The sequence below is a fragment of the Molothrus ater genome, chromosome 7 (genome assembly GCF_012460135.2).
Source record: "Molothrus ater isolate BHLD 08-10-18 breed brown headed cowbird chromosome 7, BPBGC_Mater_1.1, whole genome shotgun sequence".
NCBI lineage: Eukaryota > Metazoa > Chordata > Aves > Passeriformes > Icteridae > Molothrus > Molothrus ater.
The window spans coordinates 13,087,864-13,109,291 of NC_050484.2; the positions used below are offsets into that span (position 1 = coordinate 13,087,864).

At 36.4% G+C, this 21,428-nt stretch overlaps 1 protein-coding gene across 2 annotated transcripts in view; it reads right to left on the bottom strand.

Annotated features, from left to right (window-relative positions):
- Positions 1–21,428, bottom strand: part of PARD3B (par-3 family cell polarity regulator beta) — a 394,298-nt gene that overhangs the window by 177,109 nt on the left and 195,761 nt on the right. For both annotated transcript variants that reach the window (XM_036386687.1, XM_036386685.1), the window contains exons 11-15: positions 18,498–18,683; positions 12,449–12,619; positions 9,006–9,135; positions 4,225–4,324; positions 2,044–2,159 (exon numbers count right to left, since the gene is read on the bottom strand). In XM_036386687.1, coding sequence (XP_036242580.1) covers positions 2,044–2,159; positions 4,225–4,324; positions 9,006–9,135; positions 12,449–12,619; positions 18,498–18,683 — 703 coding nt within the window. The remainder of the gene's footprint in view (positions 1–2,043; positions 2,160–4,224; positions 4,325–9,005; positions 9,136–12,448; positions 12,620–18,497; positions 18,684–21,428) is intronic.

The window sequence follows — 21,428 nt, forward strand, 5'->3', positions numbered from 1 at the left end:
ATTTGGAAGCACATTTTTTTATATCAAACTATTGGGATTTTATTTGTATTTGAAGCACTTTATGTTGCAGTTACTTCACTTGAGATTTTCATGTTTCTGTTCCATTTTCTCTTTCAAACAGCAGCTTCTGCTTAAAGTCTTTCAAAAGGCAGAAGGCCAAACATGGTACTTCACTGCTTGCTAGAGAATGATGGTAAAAGGTCCCAGCTTTCATCTTCCTCAGTTTCATTAACTGCCAAGCTATGTGCAAGGAATTTTAATTCATCTATTGTAATTTATAAAAAAATACGGTGCAGATCTTTCGTAGTCCCTCAAACTCCTTATATGAGTGTCTCAAGTAGATTTACCTTCACATAGTCAATCAGACTGGTTATCACCCTTTTTATTTTTTACTTTTATAACACAAGGGAACTTTCCAACAGCTACCTTCTACAGGCAACAATTTTTGAACACTCTAAAAGATACATTTGTGTCTAATTTTTGTTTCATTTTTGCATCCAATTTTATTCTAGTTTTTAGCCACCATGATTTAGTGACTCATGTATATTCTCAAAGCATCGCTCCTGGGTGTCAGGAACAGATTGTGTATAGAACTTGAAGTATGAGTTACCTGGCAGTTCTGAATATGCTCTCACACACAATTGACTAATTTTACACTGGTGTTCATGAGCATTCTTTTCTGGGACTTCTGTGGGAGCTGGAAGCAAACCTTTCTAAAAGAAGGCTCAATAAAGCTGAACATTCATTTTTCTAGTAGACTACATGCAATATATGGTTTGACTCGAGTCTGTAAACCTAATCATTTTTTGAGCAGCATTTTCATTCTTTAAAAAATACCTAATCCATAACTCTTCATTAAAACACAGGAACGGAAGAGCAAATGACATGCTTTGCCCGGTCATGCAGTAGTGTTACAATTCTGCCTTAAGACCTTTCTTCAATTAATTCACATCCATTCTTAGGCATTTCAGGCATTAATAACTGCCTGGCTTTCCTTACACACCACTAGAGGAGTACACACATTTAATGTTACATCAAAATACTCTACTAAGATGACAACATAAATCAACAATACAAAAAACCTAAGACCAGTCTGGAAGACTTCATGGAAAAAAAACTGCAAGTTAAGAAAAAGCTACCTTGAAACTGTATATAAAATTAATCACTTTCTATTAATGGTGTAGCAAATCTGATCCAACAAATCACACAAATCTATTATTAAAGATATCCTAATGGTAGTCCTCAAAGTTTCCCCATCAACACTGGGAATTCAAAAAAAAAAAACCAAAACCAACCAACAGATAAAGAGTGAGTGTGGCCAAGAAGAATTAAAAGGAAAAAGAAAACCTTATTTGGTTTCCTTTGAGACTTAACAAGCTTTCTTGAACCCTCAGTAAAACATGGCTTGGTTTTTCAGTGGCAATAACCCTTCAATCTTCCACCTGCAAATGTTTTCCTGGTATTGAAAGAGCCTTTTACTTTCTACTTCACCCCCCTGCAAGATCTCCTGCACAGCACGGATGGGTAGAGAACTATAACCTTACACCCTTCAAGCATTTATAAAGACCTACTGCAACATTTTGCCTGTGTTTGTCATTGTCAATGAAGAAATAAACAACTTGTGTTAGGAACGTTACCCTTTGTCCAGTGTAGTTTTACAATCATTTATATTTTATAAAAGAAATTATTTTTGTGATTGCTGGCTTTGCTTTATATTTTAGACATACAAAACTTGTACAGAATTCTTTCAGCTCATTTTTCCATCCTTCCCCCTTTTCTTCAGCTAGTATTTCAATACAATGGGCCTTTACAAAAAGAAAGAAAAAAAAAAACCCAACCAAACAAAAAACCAACAAACTTTCTTCAGCTCCAATAAAAGTGTATTTGCAAATAGCTGCTAGAGGAGGCTGACCATTGTCCCCATCACTGTAGCTCCTGCAGAACTTACTCCCTGATGTTAAAGAAACAAAAGCAAGAAACAGAGATGGTGCAGATGGGCTAAGGCTAAAGAGCTGACCTATGTGTCACCCCAGCCCTTCTTACCTAGATCCATGCTTTTTGAGGCTTTCAGATTAATTGATTCAGACTGCTTGGCTGGTGTCAAAGATCTGAAGTTGATGTGCTGATCTGTTAAATGCACTGCTGAATTTATGATAGGGCTGTAGGGAGGAAAAAAAATTAGGTAAAATGTTAAGGTACCAGTTCAAACCACAAGTGAACTAATTAAAGAATGCACAAATATACATGTTTCTTTCTCCAGTTGCTCACAGCATGCATTTTTCAAATCAGATATCGATCTTCAACTTCCTTTTCTGAGACTTAACACTTTCAGTCACTTGATTTCTCATCACAGAAAGAAATATAAATGTAAATGATCAGCAATAACTTTCTTTTCATTTTGGTAGTTCTATCTAACCACTGCATTTCCAAATAACATGCTACAGAATGTTGGAGAAATACTGCAACGTACCTGGATCAATTTTACTTCACCTGCTAATATAAAATTATTTTATAGCCCTGCACCACTTAAGCAGAGGCTGGAGGTCTTATGAAGCATGCTACAACTGAAGAATTCCAGGGTATTGTGTTTGCTTGCTTTGATTTTTATTTTGTTTTGGTCTTTTTTTTTTTTTATTCTTTTATTTTAAGGCAACTTCCTAAACATTTCAAAACTGCAACCTGAGTGAAACTCCAAGTAACTTTCAGCTCAAAATGCAACAGCTCGATGCAATCTGAAATCCTATGTGTCTCTTTTTTGATTAGAAACAGAAATTATTATTCTTTGAAGTACTCTTAAGCAAGAAAGGATTTAGAAAAACAAAAATATTTAGTTCGAAATAGCTCAAAGGGTTTCATTTTGCAGTGTCAAAATACTTTCCTAAGTATTTTCCTATTCATTTTGTTGAAATGCAATTTCAGTGAAATCAATGTAACTTGATACAGCAATTCAATTTCAGGAGAACTTTAGTTTTAAATGGAAAAACAATACAACACTGGAAAAGTCAGGGTGAGACAAAGGACCTGTAAATTCATCACTGTTTTAATACATCATTAGCATTTAGGAGAATGTTTTTCTCTGAGCTTGCTGGAAAAATTACGAACAGATTCTAACAACCAACTGCAGTTAAGAATGCAATGCTGAATTGCACTGATCTGTGTAGACTTGTTTGTTTATCATGTCATATGTACCTGCCTGAGAGACCAGAAATAACAAACTTATTCTAGTGTAATTACTCTATGTTAGCAAAATGAAAATAGATATGAAAGTCTTGTATAAAGCATTCAAGGTATCCATAATAAAATATATTTACTCTTTGATGCAACCAATCACTTAAGAGTAGTTTTTACTCACACCCCAGCACACAAGGACAGACACATGGCTACATTTCCAGCTGAAATGCATACTTCCTTAGTAGCATTGCAGTAGATGCATGACTATCAAAATTGAACACACAGCAAATGAGGAAACAATGTTCAAGGGTGCATTTCAGCATCATCATCAGGATTGGTTACATTCCTCATAATTAGGAGAGGCTGAAATTATGCCTTTCATTTGAATCCTGTGCTACTTGAGATAGAGAGAATGAGCCATTGTGAACTTCTACATGTTTACTCTTTTTTCTGCACCTCCAGACTTCTGTATTTACTAAGGAAATTGGAGCTTATAGCTGCTATCAAGCATGGCAGGCTTTGCAGAAGTATCTGAAAAATCAACCCAATACCTTTACAACTGGAAAAGAGTTCATTAAGTTTTCTCCTACACATTTCAATGTTCAGACTTACTGAAAATTCATTTTGTAATCTCAATAATATCTTCATGTGACATAAGGAGATTCAGTTTCTTACAAACTGTGTTTGGCTTGGACTTTTAAAGCTTTAAGAGACTTCACACTGCATTTACACATTGCACCCACAGTACAGTTTTAAATTATTTTTTTTTTTAATTGGAATTATGCTTCGAGTTTTTTTTTTGTTTCACTGAACACAAGACAGGTATCATCTATCATGTAGAGCAAGCATACTGCAGCTTATATACAACTGAAATGAACAACACACTAAATGCTAAAATAACATTCACAGCTTATGTTAAAAGACCTTAGAAGGGACTAAAGAAAGTGGTACAAATTAAAAAAAAAAAAGAGGTTTTATAATCAATTAGAACTATTACCACAACCACTACTGAGCAATTAGTGCTGTAACTATTAAGAAGAGCTAATGTCCAACCTGTGATTATAATCCTCATTCAGCAGATCCTCACTAGGATGTGGTGGGAGAGGTGGAGGTGTTTCATTTTCACCATTGCCACGATCAGAAACTGGAAACTCTGAAACAAAATTTAGAAAGGAGTTAAATAACCTGCAGAAACAACTACATTACACCAGTTCACTGACTGATGACTGGAAGGCCTCAAGCAATGCTGAAGTAAATCACAAATTATTCAAATCCCTGAACTAACTAAACTAGAATTAAAATCACACCAAGCAGAAAATACACCCCTTGGGATTTTCCTGAAGAGCTGATTTTCAGATTTGCATATATATTATTAAAGGTAAATATAGGGAAACTTTGTGCTTATAGTGAAGTTGAGTGCAAGGCACAAATTGCTTTACTCCATTTTTAACTTCTCCATAGCTGCATTCAGACTGATTGTAGGTTCATTATTTCAGTCCCTTTGATGGGGAGCATTTATCACCTTTGATGTACAGGATAGAACCATATTCTCAGCAAAGAGATCAGAAGAAGAAAAATTTATATTATTCCACAGCAAGAGAATAAAGAGGCATTTCTTAATTACAGTCGTCATTTTCCTACTACTACTGCAACTCCTTTACCTTTACAAACAGCATCCAGCTAACACTAGAAAATTACTTTTTACAAAGACAAATATAAACTACTCAAACCATTCAGTGGTTTGCTAAGCAACAACACTTAAATACCTGCAATATTTAGTAAGACTGCTGTGCTCACTGTAAGCCAGCTCATTACTGTCCTATAAATCCACTTCTCAACCCAAAGGTACCATCTAAGAAAAAGTCCCTGCATTTTTCAATGTAGAATATGTCTTCACCCCTCCCAAACTTAATAGGAAACATGGACACTTCCTTGGGTTTCAATGGCAGGTAAGCAATCTAATAATAATGACATACCACACTTTAATGTGACCTGTTCTGTTGCACGGAATGTTGGCAGTCTTTTTGTACAAAATCCTATCTGAAAGCACTAACCTAACCTGAGAGAAAAAGGGTTGGCAAGGAGGGATCAAAGGAGAAAGCAATAGATTATATTTATGTGATAAGAGCACTTATACAGCAAACAAAAAATACTGGGGAAAAAAATTCCAACCAAAAACTCCCAAAAAAAAACCAAAGAAAAAACAACCCCCACAAACCTATACTATTAGCTCAAGAATCCTATAAAATTCCTATTGGCTGGATAGCCTTCTAATAAAAGATAGCTCAAACCCTGTATCTCAGGAAAAGTGTGAGCATCATCAAAAGAAAGTGAGAATAAACAGATGAGGAAGAAAGCTTTAATGAGACCTTAAAAAATGATTGTCAGTCTGATGTAAAATACAGGTGTGCTACCTTACATATACACATGGGCTTCTTGCACCCGAAAAAAAGGAAAAAAACCCCAAACCTACAAAAACCCCAACAAACTAAAAAAGAAATAGAACTACACCACAGTTACACTGTGGTTAGCCTTTCTGAGCAGACTCTTATAGCCACGGCAAGAGACTGAGCATATCATGTAGTTATACTAACTTAGATTCACAGTAATTGGTACATCATTTCACCAAGGCTGTTTGATCATGGGCTACCACTGGTATTTTTCTTACAGTAACAAAAGGATACACACAGAAAAACGTCAGACTTCCTCAGTGAATCAGAAATGATCACAAGGGATTACAGCTCCCAGTAAAATGGGACCAGGAGCCAGAGAATGAGAGAATTTAACCTAAGGGGCAGTCACTGGCTCCATGTTCAAGACCTCAGGAAATGACCCTAACAGATCCAGATAAATCTAAGTACTGAACAAAATGCATTGAATTTTCAGATATTAAATAGACTAAGAGAGTAAAAAAGAGTAACTCAGGCAGAGTAAAAACTGAGTCTGTCTATAAGACACGCGCAGCATTTACAAGGAAAATCTAAATGATTAAAAATTTCACTTAATTTTCTATGTTGATGTTACCACATATGTATGAAAACAGAGGTGCTTGTAGAACCATGAGGATTCGGCAGTCTCTGGTAGTAGAGAAAGTTTGATTATTTTGCTACTTAACAGAGAGATGACAGCATTTTCCCTATAACTATTTATAATATAGGGTTATAAGAAATATATCAGAACCTCTAATGAAACACATTCCAGTAATCTTTCAACACCAGAAATGTAAAGCTGCTGGCACTGAAGTATCAATTCTCAAAGAGATTGTTCTAAAAAACACCGTGAAACAGCTTGGCAGGAAAAGAAGTGAGGACCTGAAGGCAGCAAGTGTTATTCATGCAAAAATAGAACAAACACTGGCATTTCAATATTGGATCACTATTCCCTCCCTCTTTATTTAAATATCCACAGGCAAGACAAAATTTAATGTTTTGGCTATAAGCACTTTTCCCCAGACATTAGTTTTTCTTGCTCATGTATAATAAAAAAGACTCTTAAAACAGACAGCAATATTAGAAGGCCAAGCTTCAGTGTATTTTTGCTGAGCTTTTATAAGAATTTTATTAGTAGGAGCAGCGAATGGTACTGGAAATAACTTATTAGAAAACATTAATTAAGAAAGTGACATTTTATGAAACATAATACAGTTCCTACATTAAATTCTTACATCAGATCCCATATTATGTTAAAAATCTCTTCTCTGTTTTAGCATTCTTTGCAAAAAGGTACCAACTGCATTTCTATGTTCAAGATATGGATAGCACACTGTGAGCATGTAAAAGGATCAGTTCCTGCCTGACACAAGAAGCTCACTAGGTCTGTGGCTCATGTCCTTAAACAGACATGCAACCTAAAGTTCATAAAGGAGGCTTGTGCACAGGAAAAGTGTTTCACCCTTACAGATGCCTTGAAACACTGAGGACAAAACTTTTTAAGAAACAATGCAAAAAAATATTTAAACCAGTGATAAAAGGAAATAGGTGACAGGTTCATATGGAAAGCAGAATGAGCATTATCTCAGTAATAATTAATACTATGATTTCAAAATAAGATAAATTAGTCTCACACATTGCAGAAATGTGTTAAGCCCAAATTGTCTTTCACCAAAACAATTTCTTATCAGAGCTGTCCCACAGCCCTCCTGCTACAAGTGCCTGTATAGTTTTCCATTAAGATCACTGAAATTTTACTCATCAAACACCGAATCTTCAACAGAAATTGCAATACAATGACATCCTCAGTAAGTGGTAGCAACCTCTTTGTCATCTCTTGTCTGCTGACTCCAATTGCAGTCACTTCCCAAGCCACAATTGTGAAGACCCAGCCACGCCAAACCCTCCCTGTGCCAGCAGCACTCCAAAGCTTCCTTTTCACATCTCACACATTCTCTTCTGAGGCCATCACTTTTTTTGCTATAATGCCTTCTAACCATAATTCTTTAATTAAAAAGATGCCTATTTAAAATAATTTTATGACTGAGCTGAAAACTAGCCGTCCTGATTTCTGGATTGCACTTGAAGAATCCTTCTCTGAAAGTACAACTCTTCCACATACTTTGTTTGGAATTCAAGTGACAGGTTGGCAGTTGCCATTCATCTGCATCAATGGCTTCAGAGCATTTGCTTTTATGATTTTTAAGGAAGCATTTACAGGTATTTGCTGCTTTCTGATATATCTTTGGTAATGCCCAGCTCTACAGAGCAGGCTAGTTCCAAGGATTGGACCCTTTTCCCCTGAAACTATAGAATGAGTGTAAATTCCATACAAGAAAAACATAAGGTAGATCTAAGCAAGAGGATCTGATCTTTGAATATTTACAGTGCTTCAGACTATACCTGATTCTTTGCCTGGAGTCACACTGTGAAAATATTGAAGTCAACACAAATAAGTTACCCCTAAATTCTATGGGAGTTTCTCTTGAATTTTTCAGATAAGGGCTCTTTGGTTTTGATTAAAAGTACCCCACACAGTCATCACAGCAGCCTATGAAATTACTTTTTGCAGGCTACCGTGATTCCACAGTTGTCTAGGAAAGTGGGAAAGATCATGCATAATTCAACTACATCAAAGAAAATCTTTTTTTCCTACTGAAAAGTATTTAGCTATGTGCTTGACTTGAAGAATGAGAGCACACTTAAAAGGATAGGGGTCAAGACCATCTCAAATACTTAAACTTTTCAAATAGTACCTTGCTGAGTCAGGAGCAAATTGGACAGATAGTACCATATGCCATCAGAAATTAAAAAAGACAGGAAAAGAAGTGGCCTTAAATGCTCTTACTTGTATGCTTCCATATGCTCGCATATGTAGGTTTTCTTTGCACAATTTACACAATTACCTAATGCTTTTTAATGAGTTCATTAATATAATTCCAATTTGTAAATTAAGGGAATGTTTCTAACCTTTGAACAAATTTTACCTTAAAGTCTAAAATAAGCAAGTGCACTTTTCGAACATCATGTTTTAGTATAAATTAATTAAGCTTATAATAACCTAGGACATAATCTAGAAATTAAATGTAAAAATCATTGCACTCATTAAAGATATATAGAAAATAAACATTTTGACAACATATATTTTGCACTCATCATTTGTTTTTTATCCAGCCTTACGTGTTGGGGCAGCGAGCTAGAAACTGTTACTTAAACTGGAATTTGTGCCAGGAATCTCATTCACAACTTCTGAATCAGCTCTCCCACCCTCGCTGGATCTTCAAGCCTCAAAGTAACATAGTGTGCACTTACTCTAATTAACTGCTTTTGGTGGCTGTGGATTTCAGGAAAGAAAACCACAAAGCACTCTCTGTCTCAGCAAAGAGATAGATATGTAGAGGCTACCTTTTATTCCTTCCTGAGGACTGCATGTTACAAATTGCTGGAGAATGGTATCATTGCGTCGAGAAGCAGCTGCGAGGTTATGACTCCCATCAAAGGCTGATTTTTGAAAGACTCCCTGGTCTGACCGTTCCTAAGGGAAAAACAGAACCACACATTGCAACACAAAATCTACATATTCAACAATGCAGAAGAGCATCCATCACTGCAAACAGTGCATAGACACTGTGATATAATGTGTTCACTGTATATTGCCTCCTCTCAAATGAGAAACTTGAGAGAGCTCTTCAAAACTGCAGGCTGGTTTTGCTCACCATGAAATAACAACATCCAAGCAATAACAACCAGTAAGAATGATGCACAAAAACGAAGATTTTTTTTTTTATGACCCACAACTGGCTTCATTCAAATTCTCCATCTGGGAGGGCAGCTTGTGACATTGTCAACACAAGAACATGGGCAATGCCAATGGTATTTTTCTGCCAGCCAGCTGGTTCCCTTCTCCCCGAGACTGAGTGCATATGTTCTGATGATCACACACTAGAACAGTTTTGCAAGTAAGGAGTTACACCAAACTCCCAAACGCAGGTCTTCTGGCTAGCAGCTAAACAAACTCCTGTCACACCTCTAGTCAGCTTTTCTTTTGAGACATTTCCTACCCCCCACCCCCATACATGCCATAGTGCCTAATTTATTCTCCTGAGCAGTTGCTCAAAGGAAAAAAGTTGGGAAAAAAACAAAAATAAAAATCACAGTTTCTAAAGCTGGGACAGACCCAGAAAGACATTTCCGTAGTCATTACACAGGGAAAACCAAAAACCCACACAGAAGAAATATTATGGCTAGCTTTCAAAGCAACCTTTATATGTTCTGTGATTTTATATCTGTTTTTTTGAAGTGGGATCCAACTGGCTTCTATTTTTAAACTGCATGTTCATTATGTCAGCAAATGTTATACTAAGTATACATATTTTTAAATTCCATAGTCATATCTACAGAGGAAATGCATGTATCTAAGCCATGTTATTTTTAAAATGATGCAAGAGGCTTGATATATTGGCAAATGATTGCCTGCAAACCAAGACATAAGGAAGGACAGCATGTAACACCTCCTTGCAAACTGTTTTTCAAGCCTAATAACAAAAATAAAATAATGTAACTTAAAAAAATAAAAATTTAATAAAATAGTGATTTAATAAATACAATGAAAATAAGCTTAATAAAATGGAAAAATTGCACCTCAGAACAGAAATCAATGCTGAGATACTCATGGTGACAATATGGCTTCAAATTTAAGCTTAGTGGACAGGCAGCATGTGTAAAATTCCCTTTTCCTCAGTGCAGAATCAGCCATTTGAAAAGGGTATTTCAACCTGCATACAGAAACACACACACACACACCCACACAGACATTGACAGTTGTGCTTCCTCTTGAAACTGGAGTCTTCAGTTTACATCAGCTTCCTTAGGTTTTAAAGTCCACGTTTACTGCTTTTTTAAACTATCCACTGGAGACACAGTGGGATAAGGAGCCTTGAATTAACAGCAACAACAAATCTACTTTTGATAAATGACACAATCAATATCCCAACAACTGATCAGTAACCAACCTAATTCGAGTATTCAGCTTATAAAATATAGCTGTCATGGAAGACCTCCATTAGTGTCCTGCCCAATAAAAACAATAATGCATTTCTAAACATATTGTCCTTCTGCCAAGCTGAGATGCAATGCTCGGGTAGCTGTTTTGGGGAAAGGGAAGAATGGGCACCAACCCATTTCTGCTGCGGTCACCAGACTCAAATGGAATTACAATTGAACGCAAAGACTACCCTATAAAAATTAATTCCTGTCTAAAATGAATTTGATTCAATCAAGACCTCATTATGCATTCTTCATAGGGCATGAGTCAAGATTATTTACCTCTTTCATACATCTGGATAATATTCAAAACTATACACTTAACTATAAAAAGCAGCCTCATACTTTTACTAGGTCAATCTGATGTTTGATTGGAAGCTTTCTAAAAAGAAGTAGCTTCAGCTTTAGCAGGACTGAACTTTCTTTGAAGGTGGGCTATCTTTCTTATATCCCAAAACTGCACAATAAATATAACATATACTTCATAATTCTTCCTTACAGCAGGATGCTGTCACATATAAAAGGAAAGCAAAAATGTGTTTTCCTCTAACATCTTCCAGAATTGCTAATGGACACTTTTCATATTTTCCTGGCACAACTGACATCATGAGGCTTTTCCAAAGTGTCCTCCCAACAAAGTAAGAGTGTAGTATTTGGGAAGTCATATTTCTAAATCCATTTCTCAATCAATAAATGATGGTAGTAAATTACATAGAAAGTTATCAGAAAAATATTTAAGAGTCAATTAAATTACCAGACACCTGCATCCTCTTCCGCCCTCTGGAATTTTATGCAAATACAGCCAGAAACAAGATTGTTTTTAAAATGTTCCAGTAATGCTCATTAAATAAGAAGCTTGAAATATCTTGGAATTCTATAATGAGATTTATTACAACCTTTTACACCCCAAATCTACTTGTATGTACTTTCATTTTAAAGAACTCTACCAGTATTTAAAGCTTTTAAAATATTTGCTCAAAGGTTAAAATTAAAACTGGGGTGACTAGAAAAGGCAGACAGTATACATGTATATTATCTATGTAAAGATGAGAAAAGAGCGCATGTGTGTGTGCATGCATGAATGAAAGAGGGAGCAAGGGAGATCATAAATATCAATCTTTTTCGAAATAAGAAGTGACTGGCAAACATCAATTTATATGTTGTCTAGAAAACATAATAGTTAAAAATGCCTTTCTTTCCTTATTTTGTTACCTTACTTAAATAGATTTTATCTTAATCAACTCAGAAACCCATCCTGAAGAAATCTTAATCTGATGAGAAAAAGTAAAATATTTAATACCTTGAAGGTCAAGACAAAAAAAAAAAAGGCAGTAAGACAAGTCCAGAAAAACACACTAAAAAATACATTACGTACTAATGAAAAAGAAAAAGCAAGAGTAAATCAAAATCCTAGTCATACTAAGATATTCAGGTCTCTGATTATAGCAACAAATGAAATCAGAATAATTTAAATTGCCTGTATCCCAGCAATTGCCTTGAGGAAGTAGCAGATAGTCAAAACTACATCAATATATTAATCCTAAATTAACTTTTTTTGGAATCATATTTTCTTTTGTTCCAATACTTGCTGAATCAAAATAAGAAGCAACTTTTAGTCTAGTCTCAACAAGCACAGCAAGACCAAGAGATACCAACCAGAAACAATTTGTGAGTCCTCTCTCCAGGGGAGAATTAATTCTGCCAGGAGAAGCTCTCTGTGACCAAGACTTAAGCCATCATCTCTGATGTGCAAAACCACCGGGACTGGAACAACACTGATCTAATAAATGCATATACTGCCTCACCTCTGTGTGCACCTCCAGCCTGCGGAGCACGACCAGCTGGATCCTGCCCCGAATGTTGCCCTCCATGGACATGGAGCGCCTGAGGGTTTCCATGGCCTCGTGGTTGGACTTGCCCAGGAGCGACTCCCCGTTCACGGCTACCAGCTGATCGTTCACTCGCAAACGACCGTCCTGCGAGCGAAAAAGCAATGACAATTTCAGAAACCCCAGGAATTATTAAGCAGAGGTGCTACATATGGGAAAGCACGATGCAGACAATCTGACTATAACTTAATAAATAAAAGAATGGACAGTGCCAGAAATAACTTTCTTTCCAGTAATTGGCAATTGTCTCCCTCTGCTCACAAAACTTTTGTAAAGAGTTCATACTGCAAATACAAACATAGGCATTCATGCACAGACTGCTCTTTTTCTTGCATTTGCAGTTTATTTATATCAGTTAAAACAATTAAATAATTAAGAAAAAACCCAAACCAAACACGCAAAGCCGAAATAATACAAACCACCCAAAAAACAACCCACTCACCCCATCCTCAAAAAAAGGGAAAAGAAGCTTTTAGTTAGTTTAATGGGCCCACACTATAACTATTAGTACCCACACTGCAACCACAAAGGAGTGCTACAATGTATTTTTCATGCATAATTATCTGCTATTAAGATCTGGTAAGAAATAGCTCAAAAAATTTTGTCTTACAGTCTTATTGGTGTGTATCTTGTCACAATTCTCATGCCATCACATGGGACAACATCTTCAGTACCGAACGGTCACTAAAACTCAAGCATCCTTACTAATTAATGCTATCCCTATTTTACAACATCCAAAACTGCTGCCAGTAAAAAAATTAGGGTTGAGCCATATCAAGTAATCCATGCTTTGAAAAAGTAATTCAGCTTCATTTGCCAAGGTGACATTTGTGGGTGCAATAAAATTGTGGACACTGCTATTTTGTGATTTAGGAGTCCTATTGCTGTTGTCATTATGATCTGTGATTTATTTCTTTTCATAAAACAGCATGCCATGGACGTTTCTCTCTAACCAGAAAATAAGGTCTATTTAATTGAGATACAGGAATTTCTTTCAAAGCTTGTCAAGTTCGCAATTATCAGGCTAGCATTAGACCTCAAACAAGGAGGAGAAGGAGTAAGAAACTGAAGACATCTGATAGAAGGTGGTGAAGAAACAATAAGGGAAGATCCTGCACAGAAATACAGTGCTTAGTTCACAGGCTCAGCACTCATCCGAACTGTTTATATATTTCATGCATCTGAGCAGTACAAAATATATATACTATCAGATTTCTATTTTTTTCTGTAACTAAGATGTTCAATTCACTATTCTGCTACTTCTGCCAAGTCGAAGTCATTTTTGAGTGAGTTACAGTAGCTGTGACACACCCAGCTTCATTAAGTGTTATTTTTGTTGGAACGGCATATCATCATTACTACAGCAGAGTACAGATAACCACAAAGCTGAAAAAAACCAGTATATAACAAAATCCAAAATAAACTGGGATGGACAAGAAGATGGAAAGAAATAATTAGGAGATGAGTCACTCAGAGAAGGAAAATTAAGAGAGGTAAAACTTTTCTTGAGAGGGTGTGGGATGGAGGATAGAAAACGGAGAGGTCATTTGGAAGATACACTGAAACCTCTCCCACCTCTCTGCTGAATATTTTATGCCAACTTAGATGTACATACAGCCAAAGTCAGTAAGTTAACCTCACTGATCCTCTATATACAAATGATGCCATAATAAGAGCTAAAGTCTAGGGAGACAAGGGTTAAAATTGTTGAATGAAAAATTTTATTATTTGCACATGTTGTAATTCCTCTGTGTCCAATCAAAATTTGCTGAAATGAATGGAGCTATTCAGAGCAACAGGAGTTCGACAAAAACAAAATTTATTTTTTGTAAATTTCTGTAAAACTTTGAAAATTTTATAGGTCCTCATGTCCTCCCCCTATGGTCCTACAGTTTCTTGGATTACTGTTTTTCCTTTCTGGAAAAAATACTATCATGTATTAAATATCTGTTAAAGTCTGTTTCTAAAGTCTATACAAATACAATGCCAAATGTCACAACTACATCAGTTGAGTATGCAACTGTCCTGAACATAGCACACATTTTTAAACGAATCACTGAGCCTCACAAAGTTCTCTACTGGCCTGATTTTTAATTTTTCTTCTAGTACTTTTGTATGAGACTTCATTTATATTTTAATTACATTACTTCTTAAAAGGCTTCTTTTGATACATCCGCCCTTCTTGCTCCTCTGTTATGTGCAGCATTTACATGAAAAATTCAATTTGAATTTGACACTTCAATTGTGATAGAAGAAAAAAAATGTGCATCATTCATAAATATTGATCAACCACACTTGCTAAGTCACCTGTATCACCCAGGCTGGAAGACAGCTGGATGCTGTTTTCACACAACAGGCAGAAGTTACTTTACAGAAAAACCTTTCGCCTCTTTAGACCAGGAAAAAAAAATCCCCACATCTAAACAGTTTCCAAACACAGATTTTCACATCCCTTGTGTTATGGCCTGGTTTGGAAGCCTGAACTGCATGAAAATCTGCTTGGCTCAAAACAAGCTAAATGTTGTTTTAACACGTTTCTTCTTTCATCTCTGAGAGGTAGGTTTCTTTGTGGCTTTTGAGCAGGAAAACAACATTTGGCATTTCAGCAGAACAGTTTTCAAATGCCATCTCTGGAACTGTGAGTGAGCTATTCTAATAGAAGCTGATGTTACTCTTCCCTCACTTATTTAAAAAATGCTGGGTTTTTTATGACAACTCACAGCAAGGGGCAGCATCTACCACCACATGGCTGCCATATTCTCACAGTCATTCACAAGACTCCCACTATTTACAGTAGAGCAGGAAGATATAATGCCATGATCTTCAGGGACTTATCTTTTTAATCAAGGCACAATAAGCTATTTCCCTTATCACACCAATGACATTTCTGTCAGAAATGCCCTAATGTCAATTATTGGAATTATCCAATTTCCCCATCCACTGCACACAACGAGCAATGTTTATTGCAGCACTCAGAAGGACCAAGGACGTTCAAACTAGATAATTTTCATTTGAACAAATGCAAACATAGAAAATATTACATTATTTCTTGTAATGGCTCTGTTTCATTGCAGCTGCAGTGGATTGCAAGTACCTGATCATCAGGAATGCATTTCAAATGAAAAGCCAAGATGTCTTGAGGTCAGCAAGGCTGAAATCCCCAAAGTTAGGGGGAATAATAATGCATTTAAACTCAGTCAACTGTTTGTTTTCTTCGCATGAAAGGCTCTGCATAAGTACAAATATCAAGTATTCCAGTAACCTCTTTATCTTAGGGATGTTAAAAAATAGATGTTAAGTAGGGACATAATGGTACAATCAACAAAAGCAACTGGTGGGATACAGTGTTAGAGTACAAACCTGGAACTTTTAAGGCTTTTTTTTTGTTTGATTTTGTAGGCAGAGCATTAAAGAGGACTGAGTCTTACTGTAGCAGGTATGATGCTACATGCATTGACATTTTCTAAAACGTTTAGCTAGGACAAAAGAAAAATCAAAAAAGATAGAATTAAATACTTAAGTTTTCCATTATGATTTTTAAAATGTCCCCTACTACACTTTGCAATGCCACTAACACATTAGAGCTAGATTAATGTGTTTATCTATCAAAAAAATTAACCATATTAGCCTCTCTTCAGACCTTGAATCAAGCCAATAACAAGTAATGGTAACAAAAATCGATGGTCTGCATCTCACAGCCTACTCTTAATTCTAAGAAACACATGGGTAAAAGAAACTTAATGTCTCAAAACCTTTATACAGCATTAGAAGGATTGAGCAATTACTTATCAGTGAAACAAATGTGTTGAAATTCTATGTATTACATTTCTTCTTCTAAGGACAAGCAGTGACTATATAGACAAGGGGATAAAGTTCAACAGACACTTCTATTAGCATGATACGCCAATATCGAAAAAAATTTAAATTCTGAATGCAGAGGTGATAAATAGTGAAAGAATTCTCATGTCAGTGAGATTAAGATTTCCGCCTGTGACAGTTTCCCAAGAAAGCACTGTACACTGAACAGCAAATGCACATGTCTTAATCCATAATAATCCATTTCAGAGAATACCAATGAATAGCATGGGAAAAGGCTCTGGACAACTACCAGCTGGAAAGAAAGGCTTTTTATTTCAAAACTTGCTCCAAGAAGAGATTTAAAATAAGGACAATAGGACGACATCTTAAATATTTATGCACAAATATGTGCACACTTTTTAACTTGATACAAGAAATTTTATTAATTGTTAATACCCACTGATTAGGTTATGTTCTATGTAAAGGTCATTAGACAGAAGAAAGCCAGCTGTTTTTCGTGCATTACACAACAGTAGACTGCAAGTCTTAAAACACTGCCAAAATGACTGCATTCTGTGAACACAGGACAGAGTCTCTGAACAGTTCTGGTTGAAGCCAGAGCCTCAGCTACTGTCTCATTTGCTCTGGAGCCTACATTCAGATCCATTACCACAACACAGGTCTAATTGCTGGAAAGGTTATAATGAGGTAGAATGGAGAACAGGTCACAGGACTACAGGCCATCACAAGACAAAATAATCTCCCAGTCATGGTGCCTGTTCACTCAGGGGTGAGCACAGAAGTCCTGCTTTAGTAGTCTGCAGACATCTCAAACCAAAATTAACTTCTCTGGAATGAGTCGCTGTGGGGGAATAGAGAGTAGCAAACATACAGAGAAAAGGTTGTCTTATGGGTCTGTGATGTGACAAGTCAGGCAGCCCACTAATATGAAATATGGCTCCACATTTGGCTATCCAAAACAAGGAGTTTATCCATGACAATGTACTGTCCTGCAATTGGTGTGGACACGGAGCTGGGAAAACAAAGAAGGCAGCCTCATTTCCACAGTAAAATGAGGCGTACTCTGCAGGAGACATGCACACGAATTGAGTTTATCCAGCCCTAATTTGGCCAAATGTGTGTTAACTCAGTTCTGGTGTAATCCAATCAGATGAAGATCCAAGCTATTTGAAATAACTGTGAGACTAGGAAAGGTAAATAACAGAAGTAAGGAACTATTAAACATTCTTATGAAACCTAAAACCTTGATTATTGCTATTTACTAGCTGCTGTAAATAGATGAACGCTGAATTTTTAATGCTGTGAATTGTCTTACTCAGCAGGCTGATGTCAGTAGAGCAATTTACATAACACTGAATTAAAAGGTATTTTTACAGAAGAGAGAACTGCAAGGAATTGCTGAGATAAAAGACAAAAATTACAGTATGGTTCTAAAGGTGTTTAACATACTAGCTCTGAAAGATTAAGTAATTTGTTTCCAATTCAGAGAAGTTACGTTTTCCAAGTTTTATTTGGGGCAAAAAAAAAGCAGTCAACAGCTTTCCTAAAGATTAGACAATAAGTGAAATACTTTTTAATAATAAAATATACAACAGTCCTTGTACAGTGCTTAGAAAGAACAGAACAAGTCATAATATTGTCATTTACCAATTTAATATTACCAATTCAATCCACCTCAGGAACAACTGATAACTTCTGTACAACTGATATCAAGCTCTGCCAAGACACATTTTTAATAAAGTAATAAAAATATTCTGAATAAAAAAGAAAATTATGAGGGTTTTTTATTTATAAGCACAGTCATAGGTATCAACTTCTCTGTCACTGAGCAATCAAACTTTTCCTGTAGGCCGTGGGAAGGCTGGAAGCAGCCTCTACTCATATCTATCCTTCTTCCCCTTCCCCATTTCCTGCAGCATCCAAATGTTCCCTAAGGTTTGCACCAATTCATTTTCACCTTGGCAGACTTTCTTGCTTCGCACACAACCCCAGAAACCATGAGACAAAGTGTTATATTTGTAGTTCACCCAAAGGAATGAGTGACAAAGGTATTTATACCTAGAATGCTTCTCAAGTGAGATTCAGCCCTCACCACAGAAATGACAGTATTCTAACACATTCAGCTCCTGATGTGCTTCTTCCATACCTTAAAAGCAGCACCTCCGTGAATAACTGATTTGATGAAAATCCCAAGATCAGCTCCTGTCTCCCGAGATTTGTTGCCTTTCAAGCTCACACCAAGTCCAGCAGAGCCAGAATCATTCAGAGGAATCTCAAAGGTCAGCTGCTCTGTGGTTTCTGGAGAAAAAATACTGCAGTTTGGCTCTCCTTTCTGGTGGAGAAAACAAGCATGAAAATAGGGGTGAGAAGTCAGCATGAGTGGTGTCCACACAACTGTACAATAAGAAATAGTCCTCTGTTCCAGAAAATAGCTTGAAGAAATAGCTTTATAATCAACAGTGCATTTAGCTGACATTTTGTCACAAGATCTGGCTTAAAATGTTATTTTTAATGATACCTGGGAATATGCTTAAATAGAAGGTAAAATAGCTTACTTCCACATGATATAAAACTAATGTTGCAGCAGAATGTAGAAAAGACGTTTATACACAGCTGCATTAAAAATGTAAGCCATAAAACTCTCAACATCTTTACATGCAGCTCACAAACTCTAACGACAGTTATACTGTTAAATCCCATTCCCCTTTGAAAATTGAGTTTCATCCTTAAGAAATTATCCTTCCCTTAAACCTGTCTGCAGAGCAAAGCTGGTGTAACAAAAGCAAAGGCGAAAATTGAAAGCACAGTAACGTATTCTGCACTAACTCCCTTAGTACATACTTTGATTCCATAGTGGTTTGATTACTCCTTTTTCTTTCTGGTATCAGTTAATCCCAAGATTTTCTCTAGATTAGAGAGCTGTTTACAAGACTGTCAAGTCAAGTATACACAGCTACGGAAGATCAGAAAACAGTTTATTTTACTGTACATTGTATCTGCAGTTTTTTAGGGATTTCTGTTGCTGGGCAGAGGGGAAGGGGATGTGGTTGTCTTTTTAAAAAGTAGTTGGAATCATAAAATTAAATAAAGTCAAAGTTTTGCCTGAATTATTTATATTGGCACACCTCAAAAATAAAACAAGGACAAGGAGACCTATTATGGAATGAAGTGTGAAGTGTTCATGGAAAGTGTTAGTGCAGAATGTTATGCAACACATTCAATTTCATTCCATTTTTCCTTCTCCATATAACTCTAAGACAATTAATAAGCTTTTGTTTCTTGTCATTGGGACATTTTCTATTCTTTGAAACAGTAGTATTAAAGAAATAATAGGAAAAAAAACTATGAAAAGGAAGCACACAGTCGATTACAAGTTGAAAGATGACTGACTGCTGCTTCCAAGGTGTCAAATTCTTACATTACATTATCAAGTGGAGGCCACATACAAGGAGTGCAGTAGCTGGGCCACTCCTCCTCTTCCCCAGTGAGAGATCACCTCCAGGACCTAAGCTGCAGCAGAGGCAGTATCAATGCAATTGTCAGCAAAGGTGCCAGCAGTACAGATGTTTCCTCAGCAGTCTGAGTACACCTGTGCATTCAGCTATCATGCTGTCTGATCAACAAAAGTATGACTCCAGAACTAAGGACAGAAATTAATATCCTGAAGAAACAGTAACACCCAAGTATACTTGCATTTATTTCAGATACCCTTTCACTGTTGAGAAGCTACTGGTTAGAGAGGAATCACATCAGCCAGAAAACTGACTATCAAACTAAATCCCAATATGCACCATGTTTAAATTTTTTTCCTGGAATGTAACTACATGACATTGAAGTCAATACAGTTTGCCTAAGTGCCAAATATAAAAATGACAGCACCAATACTGACAATTGTCTTGATACCAGCATTCATCTCCAATACCGAAGTTACACATTTGTGTTTCTGTTTTTGTTCACCAGAAGTACAGAGTTCTCAGCTACACGTCTGTCACTTTTAATTCTTAGTTTGGATATGGACATCCTGAACATTAGCCCCTAAAACCTATAGATTTGTAACAACTGTGAGCAGTACAGAATGATAACTTGTAAACACTCATCTGACTTCAGAAGAACCAGTGTAAGGAAAAAAACCACTACCGGCCTTCTAACATAACCATTTTGTGTTTAACTTTCTCAAGGTTTTAGAGAAAAGATTTTCTGCCAAATCTCTTGATTTTTTCAACTTGCACATATTCTCGTCAATTGATTCTGAACTCTTAGATCAGAACTCTACTCAACTGGCACATCCTGTCAAGAATTGGACAGAAGCAATTCTTCTCAGGGTCTCAGACATGTGATGACTCCTGCCTTTAGGACAGGACTTGTTATTACTTTCCTGTTTCCCTAGGCAAGCAGTTCCTGTGTCTTTCTGCTCTCCTTCCAGTTGAATCTGTGACATCTGCACTAGACTTGCCCCTTCTCTATGTCAATACTGTGGTTGTGTCTTTGCCCATATCGCAAGAAAGGCAGTGAGGGGGCTGTTAGCACAGGAGAAAGCTCTTGGTGCTCCTGCCTGTCTTAACCAGAGCAATCTCCCTTTTACAGCACTACCTCAGTTCAAACTAGGACTTCATTTAAAGCTGAATTTGGTCACCCAACAGAGTTGTTTAGTGTTCTCCATTTCCCAGCTTCCTCTAACATAATTATGCCGTGCACTAGAGCTTGTTAAGTAAGCTACCATATCACTCTATGCATGCCCAGGTGTGTTCAGCAGGACTCCACATAAGTACAGCAAACTTTTGTCAGTGTTTCCTATGTTTTCCTTAGTACTTAAATTGGAATCTGTGACATTTGTCTACCATTTTCCTTGCTACAAAATTTCTATGAAATAGATCACTTAATCATATCAAAATGTCAGTAAATTTAATGTAAGCTGCTTTTACATATTACTGGAGAACGCTGTAATATTTTTAAAGTCCTTCACAAGTTACTTGTTTAACATAGTCCAATCATCCCAACCATCTCTCCTTTTCATTATTTATATTCAGCTTTATCCAAAGACCCAGCAAAAGCTGATTTTAAAATAACATTGAGCTTT